An 18309-nucleotide genomic window follows, 5' to 3' on the forward strand; every position below is an offset into this window, starting at 1 on the left:
ATACAGAGGTGCTATATCAAGCTTTTACACAATGTAAGTTTGGAAGCTCTGTCTGGAGACTATGAAGTCACATAAGCCTTCACATTTGTGCTGAGATCAGTTGGAGCAGAAGCAGGGGTTTAAAAGAGGACACTGGCACTTTGCCTAAGAAAAAATAACCCCCAATAAATCCTCTGCCTAAAGTATTTGGACAAAGTATAACTGAGAAATTAAAAAAATCTGTAACTGGGCAATTTCAAAATACAAACATAGACAATCTTGGATTCCTTGTTTCTCTGTAAAGAAGAAATATACGTCTGAAGTAGTTCAGTAACCAAAGGTCACATCTGGTTCCTTAGGCTTCTCTTTCCTAAAGAATGAGTTTCAGTGTTGTCCCAAGCTGACTTCTGTCCATACATACAGATCTCTAGCTTGAGTAACACTATGAGCTTGGCCTGTGTGGTAGCATAGCTTGGAGTTCATGCATTTCTGATGCTCAGACCAATAATAATATCAAGGTTATGACTACTCCATTCTGCTGATATAACTACTTGGGTGGTTCTAATATTGCTTCACAGCGCGTCTGCTTTTCCTTAACTCCTCTTTCATTCTTGAGTTAACTCTTTTACCATATCTACAGTGAACTCTTCTACCATCTCTACAGGTGAATTACTTCCATAAAAGACAAAAGAGCTGTACATATGCTGCTTTGAGAGAGTCCACACAGCAGTGCTGTACTCCCTGTCTATCTTCAGTCCATCTTGCTGCCTCACAAGCTGCTTGCGGCCTGCAGCCTTTGTGGCCTCTGGTGCTGGGCTCTCAGCGCAGTGAGGGACCAGCTCACACCATCTCTTAGCCTGTGCTTCCCAGTTGGCATCTGACTGACAAGACTGTCGCTGTAGACAGTGGTCTCAGGGCAGTCATTAATGCATAACTGAGGTTTAGCCAGTATGGTTTCCCACAGCTTTTGTCAGCAATGTAAGTAGCACGAATACTTGTTTAATTTCTTACTATACTGAAGCATGTCTCCGATTTCATATAAGAACAGATTCTTCTCTCCAGGGGCTTATTAAATATGCCTTTTAAGAATATTATGAGCTCAGCATCAAAGTACATTATAAATCTGTCCATAGATAAATAAAACAGGACCGAGGAATGTTAGCTAAGGGAATCTATAGTAAGATTTATTTAGTTTTCTGTCCCTTCTGCCAGTGCAGAACTTCAGGCCTACTCCAGCAGATTGCCTCGCCCAGAAGCAAAGCTTTTGGTTTCCTTTCCTATCCTAAAGGGACCAGCAGTTGGCCAACTTATTTAGCAAAGCATTTAGGTATGTTTCTGAACTTCCCGTACACAGGTATCTCTATGTAAGTCAACACGACTATTCAGAATACTATAATACTTTGCTAGCCAGAGCTTGGCCATCTGGGAAAAAAATCCCTGATGCAGCTCTTAGCCAAGGTGGGCTACACCTGCAGGACTCCATAAGATCTCTACTAAAAGCCAAGCAATTCTCCCCCAGAAGCTGGTGTCGCTGTGCTGTTGGATGCAAGGTACAGTTTCTACTTCCTGCTCTCTATAAGGTGAATCCACCTTTCCAGAGCTGCCCTCTTTGTGTTACCTGATGAGAATAGCTCAGAAAAAGTATGATTTTATTTGGTTCCAAGTTCATTTTACTGAAAGCTATTTTGGCTAAATTGCAGGACTCCCAAGATCTTCTGAGGTTTCCTTATTGTCAACATTCTGTCTCCGATAAAATGCTAGTAGCATGAGGGCAGGCAGGTATCGCTTGCTCTGATAAGAACAGTCTGCACTTTGGTCACTCAAATCTTTTCTAAAGGAAGCAGCTTTCTTTCAGATCACTCAATCTAGCTATAAAACGGGAAACTGATAGTTCTAGTAATGATACTGTTATAGTCTAAAGTGTCTGGATAGAGAAGAAAGTCCCTGCCCATTTGTGTACTCTCCTGTGTATGTTGTCATAAGTTCTACAGCGCTTTGCACCACTCTCAGTACATGGCTGACACTAGGGACTTTGCTAGTTGTGTCAAACTAACTGAAATGATAAAAATTATTTGTTTGCCAAAATTAAAGATCCCTAGTAATGAGCATGCATTCCATATATTTTTTTCAAGGAATATAATTTCTCTTGGAACAAATACAAATGAGGCCAGCTTCTGTCCAGTGCTTATCTGTTGCACAGGATTTTTGTTTACAAGCTAAGAGGGCCACAAAAACGGCTGAGTGCTATGTCCTTATCCCACTGCAAGGGCTATTCTGGTCCACACTGGAGAGTTTCCGTACATGGACAATATCAAGAAAGACAGCAGTAGCTCTCCTGCACAAGCTGTCCAGACAACAAAGAAAGGATCATAAGTGAAATTATTTCTGAAGAAAAACAGTTACTGACCTACTGGGAGAAAACTATTTCACTGTTGCATGCCTACGGGCATTTATTTTGTGTGCATGTATATCGTGTGCAGTGGTAGCATTTCAGATGTCTTTAAGGTTTTAAGATCTTAATCATGCTCACTACCTCCACACCAATCTAATTTTCTATTCAGCTGTTCTGTTTCCATTTTTGAAATTGTTTGGGTTATGAGGTAGATCTGGAAAGTAAAACAGGCTTTCACTGGGCATGTACTGGTGAAGGGAGGCAGGAGACTCCTTCAGCTAAGTACTCTGAGATCCCATCATGAAGACCAGAGGGCCTGGCCAGATGAGAAGTGAAAAGGAAAGAGAGAAGGATGACCACTCGCTCTCCTGGAGGGACTCCAGAGTGATAGAACCTGAGATATATTTCGTTTTAACCCCAAGTAACCCCGCTGTTGAAATGACATCCTGTGTAAGTTCATCTTAATAGCAATAGTTAGCATTTATGTAACTCTGTAAAGTAAAAAAGGCCTATTTTTTAATTTTATAGAAATGTATTTGATCACCTCTAAAATACAAAAAGGATAACTCTTAAATACATTTCCCAGATAGATAGCTAAAAACCCCATGACATTAAGGATTACCCTATACACTCAAAAATGTTGCCATCTAAAGAGGAATTTATCAGGTGTTAGGCACTGGCTGTACTGGCCAAGTACACAGTGGGTACCTGCTATGCAATTTAATCACAGTCCCAAGTGAAATACAAGCACTACTGTTTACTATTTTTAGGCACCGTGTAACTGTGATCTTGTGAGTGACCATAAGGCAACATTTCAAGAATCAAGGTATATTCAACCCAAGAAAAAAAACAGTAATTTTCTGGAATGAATGGAAAAATTATTATCCATGGATGAGTAAAGACATAAGTTGCTGTTATAAGGCTTTCTATAACCTATGCAAAAGAAATGTCTCAGTTGCTTATAAAGAATTACAGGAAGAAGCAGATCACAGAAATAATCCTAGAATAAACTGTTTGAATAAAGCCCTCAAAATTTTCCCTTCCTTGCTATAAAATACAAAATCCAGAAAAAGATTTTCTGTGCACCTAAACGAATGGTATACTGCCATTCGTTTACATCACTCAACTGTGATAGAAAGCAACAATACTTAATTTGCTAATATTTTCCCATCCTTTAAATGTATAGTGTTGGCAATAAACAAAGCGTACCAATATACTAACTCTTCTTTCAATTAAAAAATCAATTTTAAAATTGCTTTACACATGGGTTTTGTGTGTGTGGCACTGATGCCCAAGACATTTTACTTTTAAAATGTTTTAACAGCTATTTTTAGTAGGCACTTGAAAGGGAAGTAATTCACTCGTCTACCTGATAATTCTGTGAACCTGCATGTAAAAGGTAATCCAAGTGAAAATATAAAAATTACAACAGTTAAACAGTTTGAACTTTGGTGATGTACAGCACTTGTAGCCAGTAAGGTCTCTTCCAACATACCATTAATAATCTTTCAATGAATGAACAGAAAATAAGAATTATTCTTTTCTTGCAGCCTCTGTAGATGTATACAAAAAACCTGCCATAGATAAGGAGTTAGTTTGCTATCATGTTTCAATGCCTATACTTGTGCTAAATACTCACTGAATCTTTGTAGTAACATACTCTAGTGTAAAAATCCAACAAATCCTTTGTATAGCATCAGTGAAACTGTTGGAAGATGTTTTTCTTGCACACACTTAGCCAGGTAATACATAAAAAAAGAGACATGGCAGAGTTTCAAAATGAAGCCAACTTAATGACTTTTAATTCAGTTTTGCAATTTAGTTGGCTCTTAAGACAGTTCAAACACAGAAATATTTTAGAACTTTTTGACCACTCAGCATTTTCTAAGTTTTGTTAGGCCAAATTCTACATTAAATTTAAGGTATAACCAACTGTTGTGTTACTTTTCTTCAATCTGAGAGGTCTGATAAATAGATTCTGTCTTCAATTTACTCATGCAACAAATAAATGAAACAGAAGATGTCACTTAAGTGGGAATTAGTCCCATAAATGCAGGGTGGCTGCTTACCCTGCATTCAGGTAGGAATGCAAATATGTTTGCCTGGTAAACATCTGAGTCTTTTGAGATTTATCTGTTACAGGAAAAATATCTTTGGATGCAGATTTTAAACCTTGCTTGCAGGAACAAAAGAATTGTTTTAGTGGATCACAAAACTTTTTTTCTCCAAGAATATACCTGGGAAAATGTACTCTACCCTTCTTGAGACATTATTACTGGTTACAATAAATGGTAAAATGTTGGAAAAATCATCCCAAAGGAGAAGTTTCTAGTTGCCATGTGTTGGTTTAGCTCCATGATAACTTATGCTTAGCAGGACATATTCATAACTGTCTTCACTTCTCATAATCCTACCTTTTTTTAAAAATGACTATTTATTTTTATTTTTTTTACCGACAATTTGTGACCATTAGAATTTGATTCCAATAACCTTTTGAATCCTTTCTGTCACTCGGTTAAGAATCTGCATAAATATATTCTTCATGGTCTTAGGATTTTAATGTTTTCATATCTGATTTTAATACCACTGTAATGACATTCCTTCTTTTCATCACAATTCCTCTTCTGAATCAGTGCCATAGACTACTTTTCAGTGGGAGCCTTCCATTAGAAATGTTGACGTTCACTGGATTTGATGATTATTACTTCATGGTGAAACTATAATTACTTCTTGAACCAAGTAACTGTGTTGCTTAGACTTAAGTCAAGAATAGCCTCTTCTTTTTCTTTTTTTTTTCCCAGACTGTGGAACTAGCTGTTCCAAGAAGCTATCATTTGAATTGTTGAGAAATTGCTTCTCAAAGATCCATCCTGAAATAACATCTTGCCAATCTATGTGCAAGTAGTTGGAGTAGTACATTACCACTTTTTAAAAAAACATTACATTTAGTTGCTGCTTTGCTTTCTTTCACACTGCATACTCTGTATGGTATTTACATTACATACTATAGGCAACCAACTTAGGTATGCAAACTAAAAGTATAGGCTTCTTATACCATCCATGGAAAGAGGTAAAGTGCTTCAGAGGGCAATTAATAGTACAACAGTGAGGAACCTGCCTGCTTTGTTTACCCGGAGGACCTGGACACTTCTGTGAAATGCTCAGGATAGATTGTGAACGTGCCTGAGCATCCTTAGAGCCTTTTTTTTCAATTGGGACAGGAAACTAATATTGAAATCTGTTAAAATAATGTCACTTGAACTGCAATTTAAATGCATGGAGGTTCTCTTACTCGTTCTTGCTTCTCTGAAATTTTCTCCCTCTAAAATGACTTTTACAAGAGAATTGCTACTTCCCATCTTAGTTCTAGACAGACTATAACCTAAGCAGCCCACTTTTTTTTTCTTTCAATCAGCTTCAGAAAAACTGAATACATCATGGTTGGACAGACACTCTAGTTCGCCTTAATTTGTTTTTAGCTTTTACATATTACTGTACTTTTTTAAGATATAAATGAGTTTGTTTTGCCAACATCCCTAGTCAATGCTGATCTTTGGCCCTACTGCTCCTCTGCTACTTGTGGCTTTCTTCTTAATACCAAATAACAATTTCCCAGGTCTCTGCCATGTTCCCATGCTGGCAGCCCACGTAATTCTGTTTTGCATGTGTAGAGTCTATGCTTTTAAAAAAGCTCTCTGTCCTCCCAGACATGCTGCAGGCACTAGAGAAAAACAAACAAAAGCTCCCTTTAAGCCCTCTAGACAAGTGTCTGTCTAGTCATCTTTGACAGTGAAAGTGGAATAATTTTAAAGAAATCACAAGGGTCCTGCACTAAAGGCTTTTTTTCTGTGTAATCTAGTTTCCATGAACTCTCATACACTTAACTGTGCTTCTGGTGTCAGGATCACAGCCTTCTCCCTACCACTAAAAAGAATCTTCTCTAAATGTATCATGTGAACTGTCATCTCCACAGCTGGTCACCAAGCTGCTGAACCGTTCTCTTGGTTGCTGCATACACGGATACAGTATTTCGATAACTAAATCACCTACCATTACAGCTTGTCAACAACTCACAGTGTATCCACAACTCCCAGAGGGACCGCTTGGCTCTGTGTTTGCTCTTCTCTGCAATGCTCAGTCTCTCAGTGCTTCACTATCTCCAATTTTCATCTAATTTTTTTTAAATCCCTTTATTATTCCAGACCAACATTTTCTATTTATTCCACTTTACCCCCATCTGCTGGTAAAACAAAGCTGGCACACATAATATGCCACCCACTACAGATGAGTGACTTGCAAAGGAAAGGAACTAGCTCCTACTTAAAATGAGTAGCCAGAGTACTTGGTAGATGGGATGAGAAGGGCACGAGAGAAAGTAAGTTCCTTTAAAGATCCGGTTGTACAAACATTCACTGTTGTACAAACTGTACTGCTTTGATTTTGCAGTGAGCTCTTATTTCTTAAATGGATCAGCCTCTCTTTTCATTTAGAAAAAGTAGCTTGCACTGAGAAAGTTTCTATTTCTAGTTTTAAAAATTTAGTAACTAAACAATAGGCCACTTCTGTTTCTCTCTGAAATTACCTGTTTTCTTTATAGGCATGTTTTGTTATTTCCTGATGTACTGTATTAATTATTGTTGATTGGGGTTTTTTTCCCAAGTCTCATCTGGAAATACTTCAAATAGAATAAATTTTAAATCATCCTTCTGTTGGAATAAGCTAAATTTCTGAACACTTGAAATGTCCTTTTAATTCTAGCATTTTATTTTGCTTCCAAGAGCAAGGCAAACCACTGCAGGGACCAATTAGAAAGAGCTGAGAAATCCTCACGAAATGAGGGGCTGACAGCTGAAAATCCTAAATCTGATGGACTGCCTGGCAGATCGGCATGGACGACGTCTCCGACCATAAGCAAACTTCAATCTCCTAAGCAGAAAGGAAAAGTGTTTCTTTTTAAGTCTGCCTTAGTCTGTCCATACCCAACAGTCTCTCTTTTTCTTTCCCTTTTTCCCTTTTTATCTTTTTTTTTTCTTTTCTGCCCTCTAGCGACCAACCAAGCATGTTTCTAAATAAACTTTAAGCACACTTCAAAAACACTTTCATGTCTCTATTAGGGCAGGTCATGCCACTAACATAAATGTGCTGCAAAGGTAGAGGCAATTGGCATATCACAAATTATACTAAAAAAAACTTAGCCGTCAAATGTTTCCAAGCTGTCTACGGGTGAGCCTCTTGGGTGGTGCTAACAATAGCTGGGTTGTAAGCCCCCTGCTTCCTCTAGAAAAATCCCTACCACATGTGTTGAGTGGGATTTAGCATATATGTCAGCTATGGTTTTCTAACCATACTATTGTACAGAAGACTGAAAGAAAGCACTAGATTTTACAGATTATTTTCTCGTAAAAGAAATAAACGTATAAATAAAATTAAAAGTAGATTTATTTTGTGTGATGTGAATCTCAAAAGTCAGTGTGAAGGCTATTAATACTCCATTCCTAAAATATGCCGAGAGTCTTTGACTCACTAAATTCAAGTCTAATTGAATCCTGCTCTTACAGTACCACACTTCCAAAAATTGTTTTCTGCTCACAGAGACCTGCCATAGTTTTACACTCAAGCTATCAGGAAGCCATACTGGAAAAGGAAGTCAGGATACAGGTAACTTAGAATAATAGTATCTTTTTGGTATAATGATGTGGAAAGAATGAGAAGTTTCTTTACTCTAGATCCATAATAGCAATATATTTTATAATTGTGCTCTTTTTCTAACTCACTTCAATTGTTTTCCGTTAGCATCTGAAAATAGCTTTTGCCAAGGAAAGAAACATACAGTTTATCCAGAACTAGTGAAAAATTGTTCTAAACTTCTTTAGAAGACCTGGGGAGCAGGATGTGTTTGCATGTACCCAGATATTTACACTTCCACAGACTTTTAGCTACACAGTCCCTTCTTCAGTTTTGAAATGGAAGCCATCAACTTCAAGCTAATGCATTTGCCTACTTCTGCTGTAGGCCTGAAGAAGGGTTTTTTCCAGCTATGCTAATAGGGCTAATAAAAGATACAAATAGCAGCACCGTAGATCTTGTTTTCAGTCTGTAGAACCTGCATGTAGAAAGGGCAGTTTCCATCATGCATACTTTGGAGATGCCAGGAAGGTCTGGGATGGCTGCAGGCCTGTGAGCCACATTTGATAACAGTTTATGACAGAATATTATGGCCGCATGCAAAGCAGTGGATGAATTATGTATGTGTGACAAAGCTGACAGAGGGACTCTGGTCATAGCCTGACTTTTCCTTGTCTGCTGAACACAGTTTATAATTTAAGTGGTGATGGGGAGAAAATCCAGTGGGATTACGGAAAATGCACGTGACCAAGGCATCGTGTGTTTGTCAAAGCACATGGTTTCCATCTCTGTGCTGGCTGCATTCTTCTGTCATACTTCTACTGTGGTTATGTGTAAATCAGTAAACTAAACAGTGCCAGGATGTCAACACAGGTATTGGAGCTTGACCTGTTACTGAAGCATCGTTTTGGCCTTGGACAGCTAATAATTTCCCCAAAAAATTTCCTGGGCACAGTTTAGACATTAGCATGGACAAGGAACAGGCAACCTGGATGTAACCGCCTTGTTTCAGGGACAAGGATGTTTAACAGAATGGAAGTGACTAAACTGTGGAAATTACCAGCTGCATCTCTTCCTGGTTTTTAGGCCATTTAATTTACGAGTATACCAATAGTCTGCAAGATAATTGAGTTTGGAGGCACTTATCTTTCCTGCCTTTGGAACAGGAAGCTACTGACCCCATCCAACTACCTTTTCCAAAGTATTTTATTATGGGATGAGTGGAAAAATTGACAAATGAATCCTCTAGTTAGTCCCATCTAAGCTCAGGCTTCCCCATCAAGCTTGTTAGGCTTACAAGGGCGAGAAAGATGCTGTTTCTTTCCAAAACCTTGAATTGGGAAAGTCAACCAACAGTATTTTCTATTATCTGCTTTCTGAGATTAAGAAAACTGTGTAATTTATATTGTGTAAATTCCGTAGTTATTATGCATTTAACTTCCTTTTGAGCAACATATTTTGCTATGTAAATAACTAGGTAAGGATTTTGATTACATCATGAAGTTATTAGCTCCAAAACACAGTCTCACATATTTTACAGGGAAAAAAAATCCCTCCTAACCTACACTTAATTACTGCAAGCAGCAAAGTAACATTTTTGCTCTTCTGGGACGAATTGATAGCTCTGTATCTGAGGTTTTGTGCTACAAATCTTCCCCTAAAAACGAGCGGGCAGCAGGTTCAAGGCAGACTATGTGAGCCCAATCTTTCATCTTGCTTCCTCCTGAACTTTGAAAAAAGTGTACTGAAAAACTGTTTCGCATTAACAGGAATCCAATTTCAGATGGTTTCTGCAGCACTAAGGGCCTTCGGGGGGAGAAGAGAGACAGCACAATGAGGCAACACGAGTTTCGTTAAGCGGAAATGGCGGGCAGACCGGGAGCCCCCTCGGTTCAAGCACACCATTCCCGGCTCTAGGCCCCAGCGATGACCGTCGGTCCCCGCAGCGCCTCCCAGACCGCAACGGCAACACCGGTCGCGGAGGTAAGGACCGAGCAGCGCCGCCCGGCCCCCTCAGTTCCCCGACTACGGTCAGAAGAGGCCGCGGCCCTCCGCGCATGCTCTTCCCGAGCTCCCGCGCGTGCCCGCCCCCGCCGCAGCGAGGCCGGCCGTGGTGCTGCCGCTGCGGCTGCTCCGCCCGGATCCCTCCGCCGCGATGCGCCGGGCCCAGCGCCCCGCCCAACGGCGCGTGTCGAGAGGTGTCGCCGCGCAGGGCCGCGGCCTGTGAGCGGGACGGCGGGGGCTGCTCGGCTGCCTCCGGCGGGCCCGGCCCGGCATGGCGGGGCGGCGGTGCGCGGGCGGCGCGGCCGCCTTGGCTGAGGCGCCGGGCTGCGGCGCGGCGGCGGAGCCGGCCCGGGAGCTCTTCGAGGCCTGCAGGAACGGGGACGTGGAGCGGGTCAAGCGGTTGGTGCGGCCCGAGAACGTGAACAGCCGGGACACGGCGGGCAGGAAGTCCAGCCCGCTGCACTTCGCCGCAGGTACCGGCCTGAGGCTGCCGCTGTCGCCTCTGTGGGGAAGGAGGAGCCCGGGGGGCAGTCCCGCCGGGCGCCAGGCCCGCTGCCGGGCCGCGCACGTCCGCCTGCCGCTCGGCGCGGGGCCTGCGCAAGGCCGGGCCTGGCCGGGCAGCAGCGGAGTACCGGGTGCGCTGGGACCGGCAGGCCCCGCCGCAGGGGGAGGCCTGGGCGCTGCGGGGGATCGGAGCGCTCGGCCGGCCCCCGAGTGCATCCGGCGCTGGTCCCGTGGCTGTGGCCGTCTCTAGGCGCGACGCCCGCTCTGGTTGGCTGATCAGCTGTCACCCACGCGGTGGTGGCTGCTGAGTGGAACGGGTGGCGTCTTGTGTCTTTCTTTTTAAAAAAACAAAAACAAAAAAAAACAACAGACCTCAGCTGGAGCTGAGGACACCTGGACGGAGGCTTGGACTGGTCATGTTGTGGCATGTGAGCTCTGACAGGTGACATATGTCCCAGGTACTGTTTCCATTGATTTCAGCAGGCTTGCTCGCTTATAGAATTTCACTCACGAAGGATGCCTGTCAAGTAACACCGTTTCTAAGCTTTTTTCGTTCTTATCTTTAACAAATTGACTGTGTTAATTCGGGACTTAGATACGCAAACAATTGACATCACAGAACAACTGCTTTCGCTGGCAACAGGCCAGAAGATTGTATCCCACCTTTTCAGACAAAGGCATGTCTGTGACTGTTGTTTTCATGTTGGTTTTGATTTGATTACTGGGTTAGATGTAGGACTCCAAGGCTGGCAGACTGCAGAAGACAGCAGCTTCTTTTCAGCTAAACAATATGAATAGTAATAAAGATTTTTTTTCTTCACTGAATTATTTTGGAAAAGGCTTCTACTCAGGGTGTCCTTTTCTCTCATTTATTAGACTTAACAGGTCTAAGTTCTGGAAAGCCTCTTTTCAGGACAGCCACATTTCACAGATTTAAGAAACTTAATCAACAAGAGAGCCCAGGAGACAACTTAAAATATCCCAGCAGAGGAAAGCCATTTTGCAGCTATCTTTTTATATGCAGCAGTCCTGCCCGTTCGCTAATAAACTCCGGACTTCCAAACGAGTATATTTTACAGCATTTTGGAGAAGTGAGGCTTTTTCTGTTTATTTGTTTGTGTGTATGTGCCTAAGGAGTTCGTCATACAATATGGTGATCTCGTTTACCTCTGGACAGGAGTGATCTGTCTTGGCTTTAAAAAACAGAACTCCTGATCTATAGAAAGCTTTTTCTTTAAAAAATGCATAGCAATAAGTTCATGTAGTTGTTAGACTTCTAGTGTTAAGCAGGTTGGTGTGTAAATGGGAGAGGCCATGCTTACATCTACTTCAGACTTAATACAAATAAATTAATTTCTTCTCTCACAAGACCTACTGTAGGGGATGCCGGAAGTTTCTGGTTAACGTGTGATGTAAAATACTTGTGTAATTTCTTGATTGAACACTCTTCCACTGCTTGAGGTAGAACTCTGCTGTTGTCAGCCTACCTGCAATAGACTTAGTGTGAAAGATGGACATAAGTCACTCCTGGACTTTGGGGTTATTGTTTTTGTTTTGTTTTGCTTTTCCCCTATTATTTACAGTTGGAATAATACTAGCTTCTTTTGTCTTCTCTCTCTCAGGGAATTACATTCCAGGAAGTAAAAGCAAAAGTCTGCTGTATCCTTGCTTTGTTTAGCCTAGGTGTGTGTTCTTAGAAAATACATTACGAAACTTCTCTGACTAGTTTCATTCAGTTTCAAGACTTGCTTTATGGAAGAGGTGGAGCTGAAATATGGAGATAGGTTTTGTATTGCCCTTTTTTCTTTTTTTTAGTGGCATTCTGGCGTCTGAACTTGGGTTCCATTTTTTAAAACTCTTTTCCCAGATCTTACCTAGCAATTTAAATAAATAAATTCCTCTTTTTCCATGTGTCATTTTGTAAAGGCAGATTTTAAAATATATTAAAAAGAATACTGCAAGCTTTGCCTGGGCATGTGTCATTATTAGAAGTAATACCTGTTGGGGTCTGGGTGAAGGCTGATCTTTGGATTTTGTAGTACACAGCTGTGTGTTTGGTAGATAAGTTGTACTGAAGCTTAAGTCAAGAGCCCACCACCCTTCGCAACATAATAGGCTCAGTCCTCTCTCAACGTAAGCTGCATATACTTCCTCAAGTGAATCCTTTTCATCACAGTGTATGTCAAACTTGAAAGTTTCATTGCAAGGTTTTAGGGACCTGACAGGAACCAAAATGCCCTTCCTGTAAACTAAAATTGGTTGAAAAAAATGAACACCTGGGGCAGGGGAGAAGAATTGGAGCTCAGTTGTTTGTTAGTTTTTCACCCTGTCAAAATTAGGTGAATGTCAATTATGACACAACAGTGACTGTAAATAAATATTTTCTTAAAAAAGTGTATACAGTTAGAGGTTTCTATTGTGATTAATATTCAGGATTTGTCAGCTGAAAGTTTGCAGCTTTTTGGTGAACAAGTACAGTGAGCTACTCAGCTGTCATAGGCCCCACGTAGCCCTTCTCCTTTGCAATAAGAAATAACGTGTTCATGATGATGAGACAGTTACCTTGCACAGGTGCAAGCTGTGATACCATTTAATTGGTCTTTTGATAGAAGTTCAAGAGAAAAAAAAAACCCACCCCTTAAAAATGACAATGTATTTTTTTTAAAGTGTTGAAATTGTTTTTGCAGCAGTGGACTAATGGCAAAAAGGAACTGTTATAGTAGGTAGTGGCTCCCTTCCCTGTGTCAGCAAAGGCTCTCCCCTCTTTCCACTCTCAGTGAAAATGAGAGAGAAGGGAGAGACCATCGTCCAGTTCGGCCACCTCCTCTGTACACACGCATTCTTTAGAAAATAATGAGAAAATAGTTCTCTTTCTGTGTGTGGTGCCCTCTTGTACAGATGCTTCCACAAGGAAGTGAGGAATCCCTGCTGTGCACTCAGTGCTATAGAGAAGTTATAAAAATTGGTATGATGCAAATCAGCCCGTCTCAACCTGAAAATAAATGTAGGTAGTTTAGGGGTGTTGCTGTACTTCTTAGGGTATTTTCCAAAGAGATGCAGGCTTTTCACAGACAGAAACTGTGGGTTGCCAATGAACTGTATCTGATTGAATCTGTGGACTAAACAGAGGGCACCCAGATGAATTCTCTACACCTATAAAGAGGTTTACTAAAGCTGATTTTCAATTATGGTATTGATTCCTGCCAAAGTTGGCATTTTACATTCAAAAACATGGCTGTACATCAAAGGTTTGAGGGACAGGAATGCCTTCTGTACAAGAATGGGTAATGTTTACCTACCAGACTTGTAACTTCTGGGCAGAGAATTTGATCAGAGGCTTTTCTAACATAACTAAAGCAGTTCTGGAAAACATTATTTGGTACTGAAAGAAGATACCAAGCAGTCAGTCATCAAATAACAGCTTTGATGGTATGTTTGCAGGACTCTGGCACTTGTGAAAAGTCTCATCTGAGCAGATCGTCAAAGAATTTAGCAAATTTTGAGTATACATTCAAACTAGAAGCAGAATTTTTTGAAATTTTGAAGATGTAAGAAAAATTCAAGAGGACACATTTAAGAAAAATAACAATATTTATAATATCTAATTATGAAAGCTAAATTTATTTAAGAATGGGAAATATGCTGCATATGATTTGCTGTATAGACAATATGGCTGCATGGATATATGTTGTATATATGTGAATGTGCAGTGAATATGGCTTACTGTGCCTGTGCAGGTAAATTGTTTTTGCATGGACAGTAGGTCTGATCCAGTTCTCATCTCAAGCGTGCTGAGCTCCTGCTCCCTGTTAGGACAGGCAAGCTGCCTTCTGTTAGTTGTAAGATGGGTAACTGTAATGTTGAGACTCAGCACTGAATTTGACATGCAGTACGTGGTTCTGTTGGAGTCAAGGTGCTAGCAAGCTAAGATTTGTATTATTAATAATGTATTTTGAAGAATTGAAGCACATCACCGGTATAGTCTTGTGACTCTTACTTGACAATACCTTAGAGTTTGTTCTGGGATCAAAAAGTTTCACATAAAGTTATTTCTATAATAAGCAGTAATATGTGGGGGATGTGGTTCCTTACCAGACTTTTGAGGGATGAGGAGGAAAGATAGAATTTAACAAAGGCTTTTCTGAATACCTCTCCTGGCCTATTTATCTTTGGCATATACAGCTTGTATATGACATACCCTCTCAGCAAGTAGGATCCAGAAATGGCTTCATAGTGGCAGTGTCTGGTTTTTGAGCTCTGAATAGCAAAGGTGAAGGTGCTTCTTGCTCCAGGGTTTCAGTTGCTGTCAGTCTGAGAGAAGGATTTATTGAATAGTCAGGTTTAGAGAAGAACATGCTGTGAAAAAGTTGAGTTGCAACTAAACCAAAACTAAAAAGTTCAGTTGTAACTAAAATGCTGACACTTCTCATATGCTTCTGCGACTTTGTCACTGAAACACTGTGTAGTTATCAGGAATAAAGGTCATTTCTAGGTTATGGTTGCAGCGACTTATACCTAGCTACTGACGTTCCATGGATGATTTGTAACAAAGTTTAAATTTGCTACAATATGAGTGTCTGATGATTCAGTCTGAGGGAAAAGCTTAAGACTTCATCCCCACCCAGTTCTTGATCTCTTCAGGAAAACTGTTTGCAACTCAGATATTTAAAGGAAGGAAGGCCAAGTCCTGCACACATGGGTTGTTTCCCAGAAGGTACTTGACACAAGTCTGATACATACCAAAATATGGCTCTTACCTGCCCTAATAATCCCTCAGACCCAAAGAGACCTTCATGAAACCTTTGAGGGATTTCTGTAGGCAGCGGCCTTTGGAACATAACCAGATGGGCATAACGGCTACAAGCAGAAGTCCTAAGTGATTCTGGCCTCTTGTGAAGATCCTAGAGAAAACATAGATACAGTTGATAAGTTTGATGTCCTGGTTTATTTGCTGTTATGTAAATGTGCAAGATACAGCTGAAATTGGACAACAGTAGCTATAGAATTGGCTTACAAGAGCAATTTCCTTATTTATGATAGGTTTCTAGCCCCAGATGTGCAAGTGGGCATATTTTTTTGCTGTCTGCTAACTGGAATGACAGGATTGTAAAAAAGTGCCTCTGAATGTATAAGAGCATTTTTGTGCTTCAGTCATGATCAAATATTTATAATCATTTTAGGTATCGCTGAAAATAGATGTTATGAATATCTTTAAATTATGGTTGTGCATACTCTCATAATAAATAGAAAATGAAAATTAAAAATAAACTTTTTTATGTCCCTAAGGGTTTTCTTAAGTGATCATTTCAAAGATGGAAACTATGTGCACATTATGTTAATTATTCCTTAGAAAGCAAACAGCTATGCTGCTAGTTTTAACCTGAGAGTGGTGCTGCTTACTTGCTTTTTTCAGAAAATAAGCACCGTGTTTCTGTAAATATGTTATAATTCATAATATAACAATATTCATTCATGTTATATGAATCTTTTTTTAAAAGCTTAGAATATGAATTATATATCCACTGGCTTGTAGTCAGTCTCATCGTTACTGCTTCCAGGCCTCATCTATTGGTCCTTCTGCAAACTGGCTGTGGGTTGGCAGAGTATCATGCAAAATATTGTTCAGTTTAATAGCCATATAAAATGACTAAAAAAGAGGTTTTGTTGTCAGTGTTTTGTTCTTTTTGTTATGTTTTCAAGAAGCTGTTGACTCATGGGAGCCCTATCAAGATACTCATTGTTCCAGTAGTCTTGAATATTGTTTTTCTACTGATTTTAATCTAATTTTTAGGGGTTTCAAAAATAACCTTAGTGTGTAAACGTTCCTTTAGTAAAGAATGCCAGTTGTGATTGTTATTTAGAGTGGTTACTGTTAGTTAAGTTTGTTGTTTTAATCTGTGTATGTGGGCCAGGAAGTTCTCTTACCCCATCCTGACACCTTTCATCCCTTTATATCTTCCAGGTTTTGGTCGGAAGGATGTAGTTGAATATTTACTGCAAAGTGGTGCCAATGTCCACGCGCGAGATGATGGAGGCCTTATTCCTCTTCACAACGCTTGCTCTTTTGGTCATGCTGAAGTTGTCAATCTTCTCTTACGGCATGGTGCAGATCCTAATGCTCGGGATAACTGGAATTACACTCCCCTTCATGAAGCTGCCATTAAGGGCAAGACAGATGTCTGCATTGGTAATTTTCTCCCACTCTTCCTGTTAATGACTCATTTCTTTTCACTGTGAAAAATCAAGAACCTTTTAAAGACCATTTTTACTCTATGCAGCTATGGCTGGTGTAAGGATTAAAACTGAAAATCTTTTATAAAGATGTTTAAATTCATATGCCAGTTTTATAAGAAACAAGTTTTTAGATCTGTTTCTGATAATTGCCCAAGTAGAAAGGCTCACATTAACACCAGGGGGAAGGAGCTTTAGAGCGACGTGGGGGAGCTAGATTCTCTTCTACTTCAGCCTAGACTCTTATGCTGACTTCTGCTGCTACTCACAGTGCAGTGAAAAGGACAAAACTGGTTTCAATAGTGAATTAATTCTGTCTCTATGTGTAGCAACCATTTTAAATTAGTTAAGGATAGGAGCTAAATTTCAATTATATTGACCATTTGTTTTGCCTACACAGTTTGTAAGAGTTAGGAAGAGGTAGAAAGTTAGATATGTGGCCAAGAAACTAACTTTTTGATTGTGTGGTTTGCTCCCATCTGGACAGCTGTATATATATTGCCTGTTTGGCTGCAATTTCAGTGCAAGATGCATGGCCTGCTACTTCTGTGTACAGTTTAGGGCATAGTCCATTGTGGATTTGAGGCAGCATGCTCTGGACCTGATGGGAGGTAGCTGCTGGTTTTTTGTGGTGTGTCAGTCAGTCTTTCAACTGAGATTGCCTCCTGCCAGTCTCTGATTGTTCCATTTCTGCTCTGCTTTTTTCTCATAAAATGTGTCTAGGCTTGTTTGACTAGTTAAACTGTTCACAGGGGACATTAAGGAATTCTGACGTTAAAAATTTGAGAGCGGAAGTTAGCTTTTGTTGCTTGCAGCTTACAGTAGTGATATGTTTCATAAGCCTTGCCTTGTAGAATTGTTCTCTCATGGAAAACTTTGACATTTCGTAGTACTGCTGCAGCATGGTGCTGAACCAACCATCCGGAACACAGATGGAAGAACAGCTTTGGATTTAGCAGACCCGTCTGCAAAAGCAGTGCTGACTGGTAAGTGATAATCTTTAGATTACGTTATGACTAATAACAGTCAAATGAATGTATTCTGATATTGCTTTCACTTCTGTCTGTTATAATTCTAAATAGAAATTCCCATATGGCCTTCATCATCTCAGTTATGGGTTGTGTTCTGGATACGTAGTTTATTGTGCTAGTTCGGTAATGGACTGTCAAATTTTTAGCACTTATATTCTCTAAAATTTTGGAAGAGGAGGATAAGTAGTGAACTTCATGTATATAGATATTTATTTAACAACTAAAGAAGCTCCCTTTTGTCTTCCAGGTGAATACAAGAAAGATGAACTCTTAGAAAGTGCCAGGTATGCATGTTTGGAAGATATCTGGAATTTAGTTATATTTTCAGAATTGTCTGGGGGTTTGTATGTAATGGGTATATGTATATTGGCTTTTGAGCTGGCATTCCATCTGGATGCTAAGCTTTGGCTGTTATCGGTGAATAAAGCTACAAAAATAGTTATATAAATGCATTTTTGCTTTCCCTTTAATGCTGACAGTACAGAAGTAAATTTATGACTTCAGAACAGATCTGCTGAACATGATAGCAAGGAAAAATATAAA

At 40.2% G+C, this 18309-nt stretch overlaps 1 protein-coding gene across 2 annotated transcripts in view; it reads left to right on the forward strand.

Annotated features, from left to right (window-relative positions):
- Positions 1-10271: 10271 nt before the first annotated feature.
- Positions 10272-18309, forward strand: part of TNKS2 (tankyrase 2) — a 42135-nt gene continuing 34097 nt past the window's right edge. For both annotated transcript variants that reach the window (XM_068398141.1, XM_068398142.1), the window contains exons 1-4: positions 10272-10473; positions 16467-16691; positions 17626-17721; positions 18014-18050. In XM_068398141.1, the coding sequence (XP_068254242.1) occupies positions 10272-10473; positions 16467-16691; positions 17626-17721; positions 18014-18050 (560 nt within the window). The remainder of the gene's footprint in view (positions 10474-16466; positions 16692-17625; positions 17722-18013; positions 18051-18309) is intronic.

Source organism: Nyctibius grandis, chromosome 4, assembly GCF_013368605.1.
Source record: "Nyctibius grandis isolate bNycGra1 chromosome 4, bNycGra1.pri, whole genome shotgun sequence".
Lineage (NCBI taxonomy): Eukaryota > Metazoa > Chordata > Aves > Nyctibiiformes > Nyctibiidae > Nyctibius > Nyctibius grandis.